Raw genomic sequence first — 19,668 nt, 5'->3', positions numbered from 1 at the left:
GGCACATTGTATTAGAAAGCACGTCGTCAGTGTATAATTCCTGTCTATTCTAGACTGTTATCCCGTGTGTCAATGTTCGATGTAAGTCGCGTTCTTAGAGAAGACGGTGAACCGGTTGAGCGGGTAAATCTATATAAAGCAAGTCTCGCCGTCATGGAATCTGTTGCATGAGAAATTTGTGCACTTACCCTGGCAGCGATTCTGCCTCTTACTAAGGCCATAGACACAGGACCATAATCGCGCGAGTCTTTTGACCAGGCAGCGTTGTCACCAGCAACCCAAATGTGCCCTTTGGGAACGAGAACATGCTCGGTCGAATGAGCTTTGAGCCCAGTTGGATCGACGCAAACTACATCACCCGGAAGGCCAATTACCCTTTTGCAAATAATGCGAGAGGGATCAACGGGTGATGTCAAGGTTATAAGCTCCCCTCTTCCAAGTTGATTAGGAAATAACCGATGAGGGAGAATGCTTTCGAGGACCAGTTCGCCACTGTTGTCGAGCGTTGGAAGCATAGAAGGACCAGCCATCTATATTTTATCAGAAGGGTCGATGATGGGTGGTTGGATTCACGAACGAAGCATAGGCCGGCAACATTTTCCTTGAAAAGGTGAAAGGCAAAACCGAAGTTAATGAGCTGGAGGACGTCAATGAATGTCCGTGGAACTGGTTGTTAGATACGAACATGTAGACAAGTAAGACCGACTTTCTTGATGGCTGGCTCTGCAAGGTGCAACCACGATGGGGGTATCATTGAAGCGAAACATGTCACAAATATTTATGTAAATATTTTTCACATCGGTAATTATACAATTTGAAATTGAGTAACCTCTTCATGCAGGGAAGATCTACTGCAGGACGCTTATAATGTCTTCTTTCAAACGTAAAACACTGTCAGGTCGGGCTAACCTACCCCAAGGCACTCGTCTTTCCCCGTTTTCCACTTCTACCGTGATCACTTCAACTGGGATACCTTCACTTGATGATATTCTCGGTGGGGGACTACCTTTGTCTTGCTCTCTCGCTGTCCTTGCTCCTGATCATCACTCGGCATACGGAGAACTGGTGCAGAAGTACTTCGTAGCCCAAGGTCTTGCCTCTGGTCAGAAAGTCTGCATCGTCCATGACGAACCCCTGAGATTTGCAAGGGAGGGCATTTGGATGGCCGGGAATACTCCATCGACGCCTGCACAAGCCAGTACAGCTGAGGATGCGGACGATGAGAAGGCGAGTCAGCATGATAATAAGATCAAGATTGCCTGGCGTTATGAGCAGATGAAGAAGTTTCAGACAACAGTCTCGTCTAACTCGTATGTGAGTCCTCTACTCACACTGGATGATACTGAGGTGTTCAACCAATTATAGTCTTAATGACGATCTCTGCCTGTCATTTGATTTGACTTGCAGAATCCCCGCTACAGCCCTTGATGCTGCACGACAATCCGCCCAACTGATTCCGATTGATGTTGATATATTTGAGGATGGTACGGGAGTAATCGAACAGATCGAGGAGCTACTGTCGAACGGCACAGATGCACACGCTGTCCGAATATGTATCCCTGCTTTAGGATCGCCCCACTGGGACGACATGCAACCACCAGTGAGATACAGCCATTTGCAAGCACGAGGAGATCGTCGCTGATGCAATGATAGACTGTGTTGGCCTTGCTGCACTCGCTTCGAAGGCTTCTGCATCGGCATCCAAATGCTTGCGCCTCACTATCTCTCGCTCCTCATATGTGTACGGATACATGGGGAGGACCGGGGTGGGTTCAAAAAGTGGGGTGGCTAAGTGATGCAGCAATCTCGATGTCGGCATTTGGTGGTGAGTATTGATACGTGTGCCTAACATAGATTTTCTGATGTGACGACGGTCATGTGCCCAGCTAACCCATCACTATCTTCTCTTTTCCCTTCCCATCACGGCATCGTTCAAATTCTGACGCTTCCGGCCCCCCATACTATTCTCCCAGCCAGTGATAAATATTCCACCCTCCGCGGGTTGTCATCGGCTGCAGGGTCGATGGGCGGAAGTGGAGAAAATAACCTTGCTTTCAAGTGTATGCGCAAACGTCTTATCTTTGAGACCCTACATCTGGACTTGGAAGGTGGTGTGACTGAGCGGCGAACGACACCTTCCTCGAATGCTATGGCACTGGATGGCAACATGGTGCATGAAACGATGCCCGCTGCTGTTCTGGCGACTGAAGGCAGAAAGGGCTCACTTGCAACTGTGGAGGTTGAATTTGAACGTTCCAAGGAGGTAGTGTCCGATACTTCTACGAGTCGGGCTATACCCGATGCTGACGACTCCCTTGTTCCTGCAAAGCCAAAGAAGCCAAAGAAAAAGGTGGCGTTCCGTTCTGAGCGTCCTGATTTGTACGATTTTTGAAGGCAATTTATCTCCGTTACCCTGCACTGCTGAAGAATAAGCATCTGGAAGTTTTTTTTTGACTCGAGGGAAAGCCCTCCCCGTACACATGGCGATGACTACGGTACTGTTCGCCCTGTTGTACCTGTAAATGGAAAAAGTGAGTGTTACTCATGAAGCCAAGTGTGCAACGACTGTCAATATTGGCCCTCGTTACGTTGGAATGACGAGGAGTGGAGAGTCGACAGCTGTAAGCATTTGATGTCGGAGATACAAGTCACTAGGACTAGCTCCAGCATAATTGAATAACCATGAGCTGACGTGTGAAATCTAGAAAATTAGATTCGGAGAGCTTTCACCTTTGAACAGCTGTGTGATGTAACCATGTCGCGGTGATGGAGATATGATGAATGCATCGCACTGGGTTATACAGTAACTTTTTTTTTGCTTAATTTATGGGAAAGAAAACGTGTTTTATGTAACAACATGAGAGTGAGCACTAGTATACATAATGGCAAGGAACGTTTCTTGAAGCACTCTCATCTCACCCATGGACGAGCAAGTAACCATCAGAGCACTCATGTAAAGTCAAACTTTTATCATCCTCCCTTGTTCTGTTGACAAGCTTCTTATCAGGAACGACCATCCCAACGTACTCAGGCCAGCTGGTTATACTTCATTATACGAAAAACCACTACCAATGCCACCAATTCATAATCATGCCCCATCAAGTTCAACTAGTTGGATACACTCAGAGATGGGACCTGGTGAGTTATATCATTCAGTGCAGTATTTCAATTTAGCGTATCATGCACTTAACTTAATGAGTGCTTCCTCGGCGCTTACCACAATAATTCTTTCCTTGTTTTCGACGTTCATTACCCGACCTTTTTTTTGCTCACCATTTTTAAAATCTAGACCATCCATCAACCGCCTTACCGCCTTCCAGCTCACTTTCTCCCAATCACCACCCCGGATCCCGCTCACGCTCCCCGACGCCATCTGTACCTGGTGAATCTGGGACCTGTTCCCAACATTACGGTACTCAGAATTTAACCAATATGAGACTTGCTGCGGATACTTCAAGTCTAGACGAGTCTCCATCTGCTGGCATTCCCCTCGTACCAGACCATTCATTTCTACAAACACCTCTTGTGCGGTCGGTCTCCGAGGGCGAATCTTCTTTTCGGTTAGATTCATCTCCAACACATTCATTTGCACGACCCCCCAAGGTGCCACCGCTCCCAGATCCTTCTCAGTTCCCAGACCCATATCCCCAACGTTCCCAATATTCTCGCATGTCTGATAGGCTCTCTTCCACCCTGCCGGCTCTCTCTTCCGAAGGTTCCTCTTCCGCATCCACACGTTCGTCTGCATACACTAGCTCCGGAAGTGCACTAACATCGAGTGACTATGGCCATGTTCACGTTGCTACAGGAGAGGACGACGAGATTGGTGTCGCAGTGGGAATTTCGTCTGATGACGTGGACCAGATCTTGCAGACCAAGACCGTTACTCCTTCGTCTGCAGGAAGGACTCCAATAGACCAAACCAGGTGGTCAGAATACTCAGCGAGTATTCGATCCAGGTCATCTTCCATCGGGCAAAATAACAATAACACTAACAGCATGCATGAAAGCGGCATGCCACGTCTTCGAGAAAACCCTAGCTTCGACATGGGTTGGCAAACAGTAGATGAGAGAGATGAAGTTGGTTTGACAAGTGACGAAGAAACTGACGACCTCGGTGAGGAAGATGACGAGATTGACGACAAGGAGGAGGAAAGGACATCTGCGGTAGTGGTAGCGGAAGAAGGCCGCGGCCTCATTGTTACAGGCGAAGGCATCCCAGTTGTCCAGCTACGTGTTGAGCCAGGTGAGTGCGGGTGTTATTCACTCCAGGCATTTATCCAACTCATGACACCACCTTCATCAGGAACTACGCATCTACTACTGGGATCGTCTAGCACACCCGGTACGGTACCGACTTTCCTGCTGGGCGTCCTACCGCAAATATGCAATACCCTACTCGCGCTCGACATTTCCGCCAACTTCTTGAATGCGGTTCCTATTGCCCTTGCTTCATGTGAGAACCTGGAAGAGCTCAATGTCGCTTCCAATCCTCTTCGAGTCTTGCCCGCGTTCTTGACTAATCTCACGTCCTTGCGTGTGCTCATCGCGGATTCTACTGGTATTGGTAGCCTTCCCGATTCATTATGCGTGCTCGATAAGCTTCACACCCTTAGCGTTCGGAGGAACAAAATGCATTCCCTACCCAGCTGGCTGTGCCTCTTGCCTTCATTGCAGGAGCTTTATCTTGATGGCAACCCGTTTCAGGGACCTTGGCAAGCTTTGGTCGAGCCTCTGCTCGCTAAAACTTCGGTACCACCACTTTATCCCCCCTCGGCATCCATTATCCCCCCTTCTCCCGCCAGCCTCGTTGATTTGTCTATGGGGCCAGAGACAGACACGGAGTCGGAGCCTACTAGTGCGGGTCCGGAGGGGCCATCAGTCTCTCAATTTGATGACGACACTATTACGCCAGCCCGTGCTCCATTTCTCGGTCGTTCCGTAACCTCTCCTTCAACGCTACCCCTCCCCAAGGCTGCTCCGCGGGGTTTAATACGCACCAAGACTGCTCCAAATGGATCATTTTTCAGTTCAAAATCGCGCCCCAGAACTGAGGTGGCTGATGGACTCGGGATGTCGAAGCGCGTGGAAGACTCGGGTTACTACACAGATCACGATCTGCGGAGAATGAAGAGCGCGGGGGAACTACGTTCATCTTTCGATCAACGTGATTCTCAAATTTCTCCGCAGGACTCACCCATCGTCACCCCTGCCCTCCCAGCGCTCCCGAATTATTCGACCTCAGCGTCCAGCTTGAATTTGCTTACCGTGGTGGGTGCCTCACCGGAATCCGATCGCCTGAGTGTACCCAAACGATACGCCAGTCTTGGCGTTTCTTCGTCATCTTCTACCGTCACGCGTAATCCGCGGCCATCCTTACCTCAGGCACTGTTCGATCCGCCTTCAGGCACTCTAGAGCCCACAGCTCCCGAGTCCTCACGTATATCTGCCGTCGAAACTATCTCACCGGCAACTTCTCCGCGTCGAAAGCTGGCACGTGATCCGCCTCGATCTTCACCAGGTTATGGGGAGAGGAATAGCCTTGCAAGGCAGTCCCAATCTCACTCCAAGGACAGAGAAAAGAGCGGGCGATGGGGTTTCTTGAAGAAAATGTCGATGGGGAAGATGCGACCTGGACCCGACTCTCCTGCTTCTCCATATCGTCCGACCACTACGCACAACCGCACGTCTCAGCCCGAGTCGGGGATTGTATCTGCCTCAAATCCTACGACGCCGCACTCAAGCACGTCGCCTCAGATTGACCTTCGCTTCTCTACTACGGAAATTTTTGGGCCATTCACGGGTGGTGCCCCTCCTGTCACTTTTTCCCCACCAGAGCTAGAGAATGAGACTGAGAATGAGACTCCAACCTCCGAAAAGGCTTCCCCTATTCCGCCGCCTGCTATTCCTGGCAGTTTCCTTATTCCATCATCTTCTCCTGTTCCGCGGTCATCCAGAAGAAGGAGTTTCTTACCGGTCGATGATACAGTGACTATTCCTTCATCGTCACCTGTACCCTTTCTGGAACGTCTATCAGGCGGAAATGACGCGGATGAGCCCGGGTCCAATATCTCGTCAGGTCCAGTTCCGGATTCAGATAGCGTCGACTTTGCTACTCGAAGAGAGGAGGAAAGAACCCGAGAGGCATACACACGGGCTTTACGCTCTGTTATGGCGTACTTGAAGGATATGAATGATCTCGGCCTGTCTCAGGGTGGTAATACCGTCAGCGTGTATTCCGGAGGGGAAGAGAATTTGTCGAGCGGAATGCGCTCGCGTAGGCCGACGATCATTGAGAGGACAAATTTCGATACGTCCGCAATGTCGACGATTTCTCGAGCAGGATCCATGTCTGCGCAGCTACGGTCTCCTGATACTATGTCCGGTTTGCGCAGTGGGACGGCTTCACAGACGGTCAGCGTTGCTGCCTCGGACTGTTCTCAAGATGAGCGAAAGTACAAGGACGATAAGAGCAGGCGTGCACTTGTGGTTCGAGAGATTGTCGAGTAAGCATTCTTAATTGTTGGCTGTGGTGGATGTTGTTAACTGTAATTATAGGACGGAGAAGACGTACGTGAAAGGCCTCCAAGAACTTGTCGACATATACATCAAGCCTAGTGCTGCTCCTGTCAACCTGATCAGTGGTGTTGGTTCTAGCAAGGAAACGACCATCCCCTCAGCAGAGAGGAAGATCGTTTTCAGTGGCATTGAAGCACTCTTTTCGTTCCACAAGGAAAGCTTCCTTCCGTCGCTGGAAAAAGCAGCGGCTCCGCTGCTACAAAAGCCTCCTGGAATTGAAGAGTTTGATCCTGACGGTCAGTTGTCCGTGGAGGTAGCGACAGCTGTGGCTGGATGTTTCTTGAGATATGCTGCTTTCATGAGGATGTACTCGACATATATCAAGTGAGTACATGAATATTTCGTGCTCTGCTCTTTGCTCACAGAGTATGCGCAGCAACTTTGACAATTCTGTCCAGCGCATCAGATTTTGGTCGACAGATAGGCCTGTCGCAGGAAACATCAGCCCAGGCTCTACCATAACACCCTCCTCCAGCACTGCTCAACTTGTTGGGCTTGGTCTTGCTATCTCCTCTCCTTCAGAGAAAGTCGTGGTGCCTGATCCATCTTCTCCGAGTCATACAGCACATTTAACGTCTGGACAACGGAAACGAATAAAGCACTTTTTGAAACGTTGCCGCTTGAATCCTCGCCATTCACAACTTAATATGGAAGGCTATTTGCTTTTACCAGTCCAACGAATACCACGGTACCGCCTGCTAGTAAGCGTTCGCACTGGTCTGTATATGACACGATTAACTAATCATCTGTCAAGTTGGAAGAGCTTTTGCGGAGCACTCCACCATCGTATACCTTTTTAGATGACTCGCTGGACCGAGCTCTGGCAGAAATATCTTCGTTGGCAAATAACATGAATGAAGGCAAACGAGAGTCTGAATCCCGACGAAAACTCGTTCAATGGCAGTCAAGAATACGAGGCAAATTCCCCAGCCCTCTGGTGCAACCACATCGGTGAGTTGTGGACGCAAGCACCAGCTTACAATCCTCTGACGCTTCCGTCAGACGGCTTATTATGGATGGACCCCTACTGCTCACTAGGGTGGTGCGAAAGACGGTCGTTTCTTTTGAGACGTTCAATGCTCAGGGGGACGCCTCTGCTGTTCAAGTTGATTGCCTAGCGCCAGAGCTGAACCCCCGGCCACTCATTGGAATACTGTGTAACGACCTTCTTGTTCTCTGCAGGGATCCTAGCGACGGGAAGGATCCGATGTCTGCGGTTGACCTGTGGGCGGTGCTGCGGATGCAGACTTTACCCCAGCCGGCAAGCATCGTCCATGGAACTGGTAAGTTGATCTGAAATGGAGAAGTTGTGTCTATTTTAACATCGACCCTAGTTTTGCGCCTGGTTGACAACAAGGCTATCCTCTATTTCGATGCTCCATCACCTTCTGACGCTTTGAACTGGTTTAGAGGTAAATACAACTACACACCCAGGGTCCTATTTTGGCTGACGGTATATCTCAGCCATTAACCTGCATATACCTTCTGCAAAAGCATAGACGCTTAAGATTACCATCGCGCCTAAAACCTAGTGCCCAACCTCTGTGCATTCATTTCTAGCTCGCTGGATGGGCACTCTGATACGTATATATACTGTCATTAAGTTTCCTGCATGTTGCATTCGGTTTCCGTCCTCAACATTATCTTCCCACTGTATTTCACTCATTACGCTTTTAACTCTCGTATGGCCAGGTAGAATACATGAAATCATTATAAGTCCCGAAACCTCATTCCGCCGCGATGCAATGGAGCGTTTCAAATTTCAGATCCCAATTTCAATAGCGTGTTGAAATAACAGACAGAATTGTGAAATACTCTACTAATCGTAGGTGTGAACGATAGTATGTAAATAGTCACTGGTCCCATGGACGATCAAAAAAAACCGCGTTTCTCTGCTAGATACAGGCTGTGCTTTTGTCTAAAAGTAAGGACAAGGTCGCATTTTGGTCAGCAAGACTATGGATCAAGTTGACTAGATATTATTATATTGGTAGTCATACGACAAACAACCAGGTATGTCGGGTAATTGGTCATGAGGGCTTACAAAATAGTGATATAATCAACGGACTTTAGGTATTATTGCAGGTATAATTACATCTACAAGTGAGGTGACGTTAGTGATGTCAGAAATTGCAAAATGGAGTAGCTATGCTTACCAGCCATTGCCAGAATGCTTCCATCTTGTTCTTTGGCGGAGGTTCATCATACGTGTCCGCCAGAATTTCAGCTATATCGCTCGTGAAGTCCATGTCCTCTGCAGCAACGGGCTTAGAGCCATAGTAGAAACGAGCGCCAAGGTACATGATTGGCCAGGTAATGAGAAGGATGTAGTTGGTCATGAAATTTGCAGTACTCCACTCTCCTTTGAGGAAGACGCTAAATCCGCTGAACTAGAGAGTGGAGGAATAGTCAGTCTAAACAATATTAGCAGATATGAAAGGTCGACGTACGAAACATACGGTGACCGTTGCAAGTGCTCCCCACCACGCTGCGTATGGCTGGAGATTTGTGTAGTAAGGAAGCGTCTTGCGGTCGATGCCTTGCACCTGCATGCCCTTGTAGAAGCGGAGGTACGTCACCGAAATACCAAACCATGTCATAAGGCCAGCGATGGATGTCATGTTGGAAAACCAGTCAAACACTGAGCCCGCACCCGTGGACACAGCCATGAAGGCAAGAAGGGAGAAAGCGGCGGAGAAAAGGACAGCAATGTAAGGCAACCCGTTGCGCGTGGTTTTTAGGAAGAACTTGGGAGCATTTCCCGAGGCCGCAAGACCATCTACGAAGTGCGTTAATTTCGATGAGTTGGCTGACAGATAAATACACGCACAGATCGCACGAGACGCAGTATACAAATCACTAGATGAGGCGGACCATGCCGAGGTCAACAAACAAGCATTGATGATCTGTTTTGAATAGGAATGAGAAATTTCTAGGTAAAAAGGTGTGGCTTACAGAAGGAAGAGATTTGATTCCAGCTGTTTCGATAGCAATGACGAATGGAGACTGGGCGGTGGTTCCACTGTTCAAATTGAGGGATGGGTTGTTGGATGGTACAAGCAGACCAATGATGAGTGTTCCACCGATGTAGAAAAGTAATATACGGATGTATACTCGACGGATGGCTTTGGGCAAGGTACGACGAGGATTCTTGGCTTCTCCAGCAGCAATCTAAGTGAGACTCGTAAGCAATATATTTATTGATAAGCCTAGAATATAACGTACAGCAACAATCTCGGTTCCAATGAACGAGAAAGCAGCCTCCGTCAGAACAGCCCAGAAGCCGAGGAATTGTCCTTTGGCACCTGGGATGCCATCATACTGAACGAATGGTCCAGGATTTTTCCAGTAGCGGAATCCAATGCGGTCATGGTTTGGTGCACCTCCCAAATCAATGACTATACCGAGAATGATAAGACCAGTGATTGTGATGACCTTGATGGATCTGTAGTAATCTCAGGACACGAGATCAGGATATAGTACTCGGTACGCACGCAAATATGAATTCGGCCTCGCCGTAAGCACCAGCACCGAGCATATTAATGGTGAGAACGACGGCAAGACATATGACGACCCATACGGAATCATTGACGGTTTTATTCCAATAGTTTATCAATAATGCAGCAGCAGAAATTTCGGCTGAGATGGTAAACATGTCAGCAGGCATGCTAAAAAATGCATCGAACTCAAGTACCAGGTGCTGAAAGATGAGAGGTGAGTAAATGTAAGAAATGAAGGAGGAAGAATGGAACGTACAGACAATAGTCCAGTTATACCAGTAATTCCAACCCATGGCAAAAGAGAACGCAGGGTCAACGAAACGTTCAGCCAGTTTGATGTGACCACCAGCTATAGGCAGGTAAGCAACCTACGGAAATAAAGGTCAGGTAGGTACGTCTAGGATGTGCAGCAAGAATACCATTTCTCCCAAAGTGATCATGACGCAATAGACGATGGAGCCCATGACGATGTAACCGAGCAAGAGACCAATGGGACCTCCATTCCTCAGAGAGTTTGCGGTTCCAACAAAAAGACCAGTACCGATGACACCGCCAATACTTGAGGGAGGTGAGAATTGATCAGAAGAAAGAAGAAGAAGAAAACAAACCTGATCATGGCGACGTGACGATTCTTAAGTTTGCGTTGGAGGGTGGGCCGCGCGGGCCCCCGGACAGACTCTCCATCGCGGTCTGAGGCGTCAGAGCTTTCGCCTTTGCTAGTGTGATAAGCAGTAGGGTCTGTCTTTTCTACATTCATTTCAGGGATGCGCTCGTGAAGGTAGGAAGGAAGAGATAAGACTTGGATCTAAGTAAGGCCCATGGATATATGAGCGTGTGGGGGCGTGGCAGTGATTTCTTTACGGACTGTTTGATTGAATAAAGACGCCACGTCCGATAAGTGACATACCCGAATTAACCGAGCGGGATTACGCAGGTCAGGCACGATGTGGATGCATCGCTCCTCCTCCTCAGACTCGGATCTATCTGTGAAATTGGCTGGAAGGAGGTATGAGCATTAACACGTAGTTCCTATAATATTGTACAGCATAAGCATCAGATCAATACAGGAATCGACGTACATCACGTTACTCACGCGCACGGAGCAGTGACCCACTGATCAATCGATCATCTACTACTTGCTTTTCATTTAATGGTTGCCATGTGTCCGTGGTCATACCTCTAAAGTATGTATCTCCACAGTCTCTCACTCCATTAGAAATGAGTGAGTTTGGCTACTCGGTAACCTACCATGGGGACTGTTGATAATCAATTCTAATTTGCCAACTGTATCTTATTTTCAGCTGCTACTACAGCTAGTAATTGCATTTTGACAAGCCAAGGCTGGGCAAACACTTCCTGTATGCTCTCGTGACATGGTGTGGAGGCTCAGACCTGCCCCGTGACGGATCTCGCAACAGCTTGGTGTAGGCCTGGGCTGCAATGTGCATGTGCTCTAAAAACAAACCGATCACGCGGAATTGCCACAGAATTTTAATACCATAGGAAGAAAGGTGGGCTCGTCTTGAGCCAAGGGAAACTGGGGCATCGGGCCGACCGCAGTTCTTGTGACCTCCAGTTGGACTACAAGGTTGCGAGGCTAACAGCCACCACAGCAATGATGCGGTGACAAACGGCTGCACTTGGGCCTGGCCCATCTGCTGGTTCTGCCAAGCGAAGCGGTGCCTGCAGATTGATGATATGATATAGTTGGGCGGATGAGGCTTTAGGATACAAGACTCTGCGCAGGTACGCTAAGGGATTTCCCTGAGGCCCTGAATTCACGGACTATGTCGTTTCATGTGAAAAACCGACGATCCTTTGGGAAAGGCGTGATTAATTGAATCTATAGCGAGCAGGAGGAATTGCATGATGGCATGTGCACGATAAGCGGCAGCGACGCGAGCAGCCAGTTCGGAAACGGTCTGAGGTGAGAAATCGCTCGGCGATGCTCAGCAGCATTCCGCTGCGTCCGAGCTGCACGCGCCTATGCTTAAGTAAGCTCGGCCCCTCAACTTCACCGTGAGATTGCATTCACGCATGGTAACTTTATACACCTGCGCAGCTTGGTTCTGACATGCTTCAATCACGGAGTAAAGTCTTCTCGGTTTCCCCCGAGATCTATCACAGGAATATACTTGTTCCTTCGTATTAAGCATTTGAATCAACAGATATTACACGGAAAGTCGAAATCCGAAAAGTGGGGGTATCAATAAGGTAAAAATGTTCCAAGATCAGTGTGACCATCCCATTAAAGATCCCATCCAAACGGATAGACCGCGCCACGATGGTGGTGTAAAGTCGATGCTTGATGCAGGTTGTGATGATGAACACTGCCTAGCCAGATCACGGTCATGCGGAAGCTTGACCTTTGCTGCTCTGTTGCTCTCCAATGACCCAGGATCTGATGTGTGGAACAGGGGTATACGGGCACGTGCTGGTTTGCGGGATGGGCCCTTGGTTCGAGCTTTCTTGCGAGGCGGAGGAATAGTGCTGCCAGTATCAGCGACAGGTACCGCAGGATTAGGTGAATTCGTCGCAGGCAGGAAGTTCTGAACTGGGTCATCCTCTCTTCGTCGTTTGAGTACCCCTCGACAGGGCGTAAGTACGATAGCCTGTTTCCGGCTATTCTGCACGAATTCGTATTCTGTCTTTTGCAATATTCTGGGTCCTTCAGGTATATCTTTGTGCTCGTTCATGTGGAGCAAAGTGGAAAATGTGTCATCTCCTGCTGGCATTGCGATATCTAACAGGTTGGGGGCATTTGCACAGGTCGCGGTGTACGCGTTCTTCACGTCCTTCAGCATGAGATAGCGCTCACGTTGGCGTGACCTCTCTATATGGTGAACGTATGGCGAGTATCCATCCCGATCCCGCTCCCGGATTAGATTGCCTCGGGCTATGCCTCTACGTTTCTTGGCTAGCAAATAGTGACGAACCGCGTCCATGGGTGAAACCTCGCCCCTCTCGACCAATTCAGCGTGAGGAAGCCCTGCCTCACGACAAAGTGCAATATTTTGTTGTCGAATAAGTGCGGCGGTCATGGAGAGAGGTCTGACACGGACGGGAGCGGGAGGAACTTCAACATTGTCGGGCAGATCTGAATACCACATGTGTACACGATCACGAGGATTGACCCTGGACATTGCTGGCAATGGATGGATAGTGGAGGAGACGCGAGCAGATGACGAAGGTTCTGTTTCATGACGAATACGTTTTGAGGGTCGCGAGTCGAATGAAGCATGAGAGGCGTGGGGGGAAGATTCTCTATGACGTTTGCGTCCCGCCAATGAGGGTGACGATTTGTGGACTGCAGTTGGAGAGAGATCGATTGCCGACGTGAGAGATGATGTCGATGATGCCGCTTCAGACGCCTCTGCCCTGTCCCCAGTAGAAGGTAGTGGTTGAGAAAGCGCTTGGTCAGGACAGGATTCTGCTAGAGACTCAAAGAATGTCCGAATAGCAGTTTTCACCTCTTCCGTACTCTGTCCAGGAACAACGACGCGTATTGGGGGAGCGTCTGAATTCTTCATCCACGTATCCTGCAAGTCGTGAGGGTGGACAGGCGGTACAATCTTTTCCTCCTCAGGCTCCTCCTCATAAGGCGGAATGTATCCCGTGCGAGCTCCATGGGAGCGACGTCTCCACAACGCATCTCTCCGTTTATTTCGCTTAGTGCGCTGTACGAAAGCTTCAGTCTTCTGGATTTCACTCGCCCGAGCACCGTGGAGGTCAAGCTTGAATGCAAGCAAGCGTTTCTCGAAACGAAACTCTTCGTCCTCCGCCTTCTCCAAGCCCACGGATTCGTCGGGATTGGTAGTTCGACTCAGTTGGAAATCGATGAATGTAACGGCGCCGTCCCCGCCGATGAGAACATGACGAAGTTCAATATCTCCATGAAGAATACCTCGCGAATGGAGCATCTCGAGCCCTTGCATAGCACGTTCCTTGAGGACGTCGGGCATGGTAGGAGAGGCCTCCATCCAAAAACTTTGATGGGGTAATTCCATAGCAATGCTGATCGCGCCTGGCAGAATGTGTACACCGATTATGCGAGGGACAATGACGCCTTGCAGGGGCTTCAGGTATTGTTCTGAGCTGTAGAGAGCCATCTGAAAGACAGACATTCAGGAGACGAATGATTTGCATTATGTGCACGAACCTCGGAATCAAAACCGATCCAATCCGCTTGCTTGTCCAGATTCCATCTATGTCATATTAAGTCAATGACCATCATCACTCGGGACATTTGCTCACCGTCGGCTGATAAAAGTGATCTTTCGTCCGGCAATAACACCAGTTTGTATATAGGCTGAGCACATCGAGCCCTCTAAATCATTGTGAGTAAGACGAACAAAGATAACTCCGCGATAAAACGTACGTCGTAGGGATAACAATGTCTCTGTTTGTTGGATATCCTCACCAGCTGCCCATGCGTATGGACCGTGTGGCACGTATATCGAGATATCCTTAGCGGAACTTTCAGGCAACGAAGACAGGGTAGAAGAAGATCCCTCTTGTGGCGTTGAATCCTCGTCCGTATCGCCCCAGTCTACCATTGCTGCACACCTCTCCGCATCTTCTTGACGGGGCGTTGCACGCCGCAAAGGACTCAGGGAAGCTGGCGGATGATAGGGCGCAGTAAGAAGCTCAAAGAACTGTGAAGTGTGGTCTATGCATGATGGCACGTTGTAGTCGCGTGGAAAGATGGATGGTGCGGCGTATGTAGGGAGTCCATTTACTGATTTCTCGTCGTGGCAGCTTGGACTCGGAGACGATATTCGAGAGACTAGCAAGGTTGAGTCCGCCTCCGACTGCGATATCTGCTGTCGTGCTAAGGTCATGATGAAGCAAGTAGAGGGAGGCTAAATGAAAGGTAGGGGATGATGCTGGGGGGAGTGATATGTGGTTCGCATAGTCTAATTATGTTCGGTCCTTATAATCTGCTGTTGAAGTACAAGCGGCCACAGCGCAACTTAAACGTGTCCACACGCTTCGACGGCATTGTTTGTGGTTTCACCATCTTCAACACCTTCCTTTTACGGACAAGGCGATGTCCCATCATAGTGATTGCCTTGTTCTTGTTCTTCGTCGGAAGCAAACGGATGAAATGAAAATTATGAACAAAACTACAGTGACTATTGGTACAAAATAGAAAAGAATAGAAAAGATATGCCTGTACAGTTATTATCGATGAAGTACAACCCATAAAATAAGATTGTGTGCCATCCAGTACACTTGGGGGTGAACAAGTACACATACGCCACAATGCTAGGTTTTGTCATAAATATACATCAGTCCACAGCGAGTCATGATGTGAACGCCCATCCTCCAGGCATACTTATTTCACGTGATTTTTTGGACATTACAAAACGTTCAACGTTCGGGTCGTCCAAGGTCTTCAATTCCTTCGTAGATATGACAAATGCTTGCGATGGTAGCCGTGGAAGGGAGTAAAATGGATGTCGCCACGAATGAAGGTCCAGCGTGGATACAGGCAACGTCGTCTTCTTCGGCCCAGGTTCGTTAAAGGTGGCGTCGACAGGTACTGCTGAATGGAAATCCCGCAGTCTGTGGCAAAGCGTGGCGGGCAATCCGTTTGAAGTATGGGCATCACAATCCGGAACGCCACAGACCCCTTCCCCATCTCCGACACGTAAGTCCAACCAACTACCCATCATCTCGTACTCTTCCACTGACATCCCAGGAGACTCGTATGAAGTGTTAGAGGTATGCCGTTCAGCTAGCCATGCAGCTAGGGTAGCAGAGTCTGATGATACAAGACTGCTCAACGAAGCTCGTGGGACAGAGATATCTTTGATAGGAGAATCAGAGCAGACTGGGGATGGGTTCTGCGTAAACACCATACAGTCACCCGCAGATGAGACCGGGTCGTCGCTACGATTCGTCATCTTTATATCTGAACGCCCACAGGAGAGTTTCGGGACCTTGCCAATGCGCGAGACGACGCTCTTAACGCTCTTTAGGCCGCTCCTAACCGATTTCTTGAAGCTCTTCCAAGAACTGGAACGCTTTTCCACATTCGTTTGTGTTTCCGTGGTAGAATTCGAGCCCCATGGCTCTGGTGCGACAGCTCCACTACGTGAGTAAAGAGGTGAGATAGGTGATTCCGGCATCAATGGAGGAAGAATGCGATGCCGTACGGCAGATGGCCACGGAACATAAGGACTATTTGGATGGTGGAAGGCAGGAATCCAGTGCGGTCCTTCATAAACCTTTTTGTTCTTAGTTTTGCGAACAACCACTCGTCCAGTAGATGAGATGTGGCTAGATGAATGACGGAACAAAATAGTGGCTGGGAGGGAGCGGGAAGACTTGTTACGACACTGATTTACAGGCGAAGGAGATGCTAACGAATGTGTGGTTGAAAAATTGAGAAAGGAAGGTAGCTGCAGTGTGGATGCAGATGGCACAGGGGGAAGGGGGCGAAATGACTCAATATTGTATTGCAATCTGTTGACGTGAGTGACGGGTTGGTCAGGAGGAACAAGCTTCTGCTGCTCCTCGCGGGGCTTCTCAACAGCGGCAGGTTTTTCCGATGATTTACGCTGTATCTTTAAGGGCCCAGAAGCGTGGGGGTGCTGAATTGACTGTTCAGTGATATTTAAAGGCCAGCCGGTGAGCGAGTTTTTTATTACATACAGCATGATTCACAGCCGGCAGTGTCTTGTCCGCAAGGGGTGGACGAGATACCCGCTGAGCCTTGCGCTTTTTGACCTTCCTGACCTTAAGGTATGGCTCGCCGTCGAGGGTACATGTTGATACTGCAGATGCAATTTTTGAAGGAGCGCTGATCTTCAAGATCATTTCGTCGAGCCCAGCCAGACGTCCAGAATAGTGAAACATGAATGAATGTCGAGTGGTAACGAGTGTTAGGAACAGAAGATGAGGCCAAAGAGAAACAAATGAATGAGGGTGCTAACACTGTAGTAGTAGTCGATATCACACCACCCCGGGGCGACATACTTAACAAAGAATGGAAGGTAGAGCTAACCAAACAACGCGTACACAAATGAATATAGGAGACAAAAAGGATTGTCCATTTTTTATTGGCCGACTCTACGCGATCCAGAGAAATTATGTAACAATCATCTAGCTCATTGTAAATGACAATGCGCTCTGCAAAATTCCGTTCTCACACATCGTGCGCGCGAGGACTTGATTGGTAAGTGTATCTGACATATGGAAGGATGTTCTGCGGAAGTAAACCGCCTGATTCCCACTGTGGGTACCGGTGAACTCCTAGATCCCACTAGAAAACATGACTCTTTCAAGTTTCTTCTGAGTTGTGCTTCCACGCCTATATATGTTTTACATAATTAATACTCCCAATCATGCAGGTCTTGTTCTAGCCACACGCACCTCGAAAAAACGACGTCTATCAGTCACACTTACGCCCCTACAGCTTGTGAGGTTCAACGTTTGTAATTTAGGGCAGGCGTCGATAACAGAAAAGAGACCAGCACCTGCAGTACTTCAACCACAAGGCAAAACCCAAGATAGCACGTCCGCTTACTGCTTATTTTTGTACCCGCTAGTTCCAGCACCACAAGATTCGGGCAACATGCCAGATAAGGCGTGGCATCATCCTCCACACCGGTGTTGTTGAGAATGAGCTGTTCGAGTCTGGGTGGTCGGTTTTCGGCATCTTGCGGCAAGAGCCCAGAAAGATGAAGAGACTGTAGGTGATGCACGCCTGACAAGTTGAGGTACTGATACAGAATTCAGGCATGACATAGCTTTTAAAAAAAATGCAATGGATACCAACCTTGCATTTCCTTCCGACGCATTGAATGAAGTATCCCAGGGCTCCACTACCACGAAAAGTAGCCCCCAATTTTGTATTTCCGACCAGACTGATCTTTTCGAGTTGCCCAAAATCCTTCAACACGTCTGTCAATGACTCCAGCGTCTGGTCCGTCATCGTCATCGCAGAGGTGTTCCCAATAGCTACCGACGACCCTTGTCTACCTCCCAGCGCCCCGAGAGCCAGATATTTGATGTGAGGAAGGCTAGAGACGAGCGCCACAATATCAACGCTGGAAATCGCAGTAGATGTCAAGGACAGCTTTTCAATTCTCGCCTCTGTTAACACAACCAGTAGTGGTCGGTGGACATGCGTGAAGGAGAGGTCCAGCCGAATGAGGTTCGGACAGCGGGCCAAAAAAGAACTAATTGAGCTTTCTGAAAGGCCCAAATGACGTAGTTTCAATGTTTGTATATTCCTCAGTTTGAAACTCTCGTCTTGGAATACAGCAGAAGATAATTTTGCAAAGGTTGCATCAGTCTAGGCTGCAATGAATCAACAGTTCAAAAAAGTTTAAGCTACTTACCCAGTTCGGTATCCCGGCAAGCTTTAGCACCTTAAGGTCAGGACAAGTTTTCAGGAGTGGGACAAGCGCCACAGGCGGCACAGCGGTGTAGTTAAAGTTCACGGTTGAAAGCAAGGGGCAAGACCGTGCAGCAGCTTCCGCAGTGGCGGGCCCCACTTTGACGCAACCACTGCACAAAATCAGGGCCTCCCAACCGCAGTCGTGAATCACACTCACCGAAGAACCAAGACTCTGAGGGACGGCAAGGACGGCAGGACAGTTGCAAACACAGAGTCAGCGAATTTAACGAATCCTGTAAGGTGTAACTCATGCAGTGAGTTTCCAGCTCCAGGGACAGCCAAAATTGTAATTTTGTTCACTGCTGGGAGGTCACTGGTCAGTACGATCGATGGGCCTCGTAAAAAATACTAACAGAAGATGAGCAGCATATCGGGGGGGTAAGGAATGTGCATACGGAAGTTATCATTGCGTTGGTGAGGATTTCTGGACAGGAGGATCTCAGCATAGCGAACAGTTTGGGCACCAGATTGTCAGGTATAAGTTTCAACCACTTGAGTGTGCTTTCCCAATCATCACGAGTTTCGTGTAGTGCGCGCAGGTTTGAGACGAAGGAGCGCGCGCATAATGCTGAAAGGTTAGGAATTGGTCCAGTGGATGACACTGAGCGAGTGGAAAAGGCAGATGCTGTAGAGAGGCTCGATGCGAGATTGACCCGATCATCCTGAGTTTCTGCACCAAAGGCAGGGACTTCTCCCTTCCGTCGTTTCGCAAGTCGTTTGGAGGGTTCCGCCTTCCGTTTCGACATGAGAGTTGGTCGCAACGAGTTTCGAGTCTGAACTTTCCGATTTGAGCAATTATCCCATAAGTACTTGGTATGGACTACACTAAAAAGTAATGCCGGTATCTGTGGAAGTACGATAATACCAGGATCTAATAATACCCAACACGTTTATCGGGTAGGGTCACGCTAGACCCCAAAGCCAGAAGCCAGAAATCACAGCTCCAATCAATCCTACACTGACTCTCCACAGCACCCGCTCCACTGACTCTGTGTACGGAATCACTGGATGCCCCAACCAAGAGAACGCTATGCAAGGCACTCGCACAACAAGTTGGAGCAAGTTGAATGGAACCGGAAAGTAATAAGGCTCATATTGGACAAGGGCTTCCACAAATGACCTGCGTGCGTGCAACCCGATTTCTCGTGAGTAATGATCCCATTTACTTGTTGATGTGGC

General features: G+C 48.9%; 7 protein-coding genes across 7 annotated transcripts; 2 read left to right on the top strand and 5 right to left on the bottom strand.

Annotated features, from left to right (window-relative positions):
- Positions 1-69: 69 nt before the first annotated feature.
- F5891DRAFT_984707 (signal peptidase I family protein) lies at positions 70-530 on the bottom strand (the record flags this gene model as incomplete). Its single annotated transcript, XM_041377487.1, has 2 exons — positions 70-129; positions 189-530. The coding sequence occupies 2 exons, from the start codon at positions 528-530 to the stop codon at positions 70-72; spliced, it is 402 nt and encodes a 133-aa protein (XP_041220426.1).
- Positions 531-829: 299 nt separating this feature from the next.
- Positions 830-2,786, top strand: F5891DRAFT_1060812 (PAXNEB-domain-containing protein). Its single transcript, XM_041362902.1, has 5 exons — positions 830-1,310; positions 1,366-1,600; positions 1,654-1,825; positions 1,887-2,418; positions 2,479-2,786. Exons 1-4 carry the CDS (start codon positions 868-870, stop codon positions 2,390-2,392), a joined length of 1,356 nt encoding a protein of 451 aa, XP_041220425.1. The 5' UTR covers positions 830-867; the 3' UTR covers positions 2,393-2,418; positions 2,479-2,786.
- An 82-nt stretch (positions 2,787-2,868) lies between these two features.
- Positions 2,869-8,344, top strand: F5891DRAFT_1060799 (uncharacterized protein). Its single transcript, XM_041362901.1, has 10 exons — positions 2,869-2,953; positions 3,008-3,138; positions 3,290-4,246; positions 4,307-6,506; positions 6,559-6,903; positions 6,956-7,280; positions 7,334-7,530; positions 7,582-7,862; positions 7,914-7,991; positions 8,044-8,344. The coding sequence occupies exons 1-10, from the start codon at positions 2,922-2,924 to the stop codon at positions 8,076-8,078; spliced, it is 4,581 nt and encodes a 1,526-aa protein (XP_041220424.1). The 5' UTR covers positions 2,869-2,921; the 3' UTR covers positions 8,079-8,344.
- A 358-nt stretch (positions 8,345-8,702) lies between these two features.
- F5891DRAFT_961005 (amino acid permease) lies at positions 8,703-10,836 on the bottom strand (the record flags this gene model as incomplete). Its single annotated transcript, XM_041375785.1, has 9 exons — positions 8,703-8,969; positions 9,030-9,358; positions 9,410-9,485; positions 9,535-9,750; positions 9,805-10,024; positions 10,074-10,218; positions 10,336-10,447; positions 10,499-10,637; positions 10,688-10,836. The coding sequence occupies 9 exons, from the start codon at positions 10,834-10,836 to the stop codon at positions 8,703-8,705; spliced, it is 1,653 nt and encodes a 550-aa protein (XP_041220423.1).
- A 1,305-nt stretch (positions 10,837-12,141) lies between these two features.
- F5891DRAFT_1115627 (uncharacterized protein) lies at positions 12,142-15,058 on the bottom strand. Its single transcript, XM_041363783.1, has 4 exons — positions 14,458-15,058; positions 14,334-14,406; positions 14,239-14,284; positions 12,142-14,188 (listed from the first exon to the last, which is right to left on the bottom strand). Exons 1-4 carry the CDS (start codon positions 14,918-14,920, stop codon positions 12,311-12,313), a joined length of 2,460 nt encoding a protein of 819 aa, XP_041220422.1. The 5' UTR covers positions 14,921-15,058; the 3' UTR covers positions 12,142-12,310.
- Positions 15,059-15,083: 25 nt separating this feature from the next.
- Positions 15,084-17,138, bottom strand: F5891DRAFT_1060776 (uncharacterized protein). The gene has a single exon (XM_041362900.1). The coding sequence runs from the start codon at positions 16,742-16,744 to the stop codon at positions 15,386-15,388; it is 1,359 nt and encodes a 452-aa protein (XP_041220421.1). The 5' UTR covers positions 16,745-17,138; the 3' UTR covers positions 15,084-15,385.
- F5891DRAFT_1175862 (RNI-like protein) lies at positions 17,112-19,246 on the bottom strand. The gene is made up of 7 exons (XM_041365739.1): positions 18,885-19,246; positions 18,647-18,837; positions 18,431-18,599; positions 17,866-18,384; positions 17,614-17,809; positions 17,460-17,563; positions 17,112-17,397 (listed from the first exon to the last, which is right to left on the bottom strand). Exons 1-7 carry the CDS (start codon positions 19,233-19,235, stop codon positions 17,368-17,370), a joined length of 1,560 nt encoding a protein of 519 aa, XP_041220420.1. The 5' UTR covers positions 19,236-19,246; the 3' UTR covers positions 17,112-17,367.
- Positions 19,247-19,668: the final 422 nt, after the last annotated feature.

Source organism: Suillus fuscotomentosus (assembly GCF_016647785.1).
Source record: "Suillus fuscotomentosus strain FC203 chromosome Unknown F5891scaffold_74, whole genome shotgun sequence".
NCBI lineage: Eukaryota > Fungi > Basidiomycota > Agaricomycetes > Boletales > Suillaceae > Suillus > Suillus fuscotomentosus.
The sequence above is the reverse complement of the archived record's forward strand: the minus strand, read 5'-3'. Positions and strand labels throughout refer to the sequence as shown.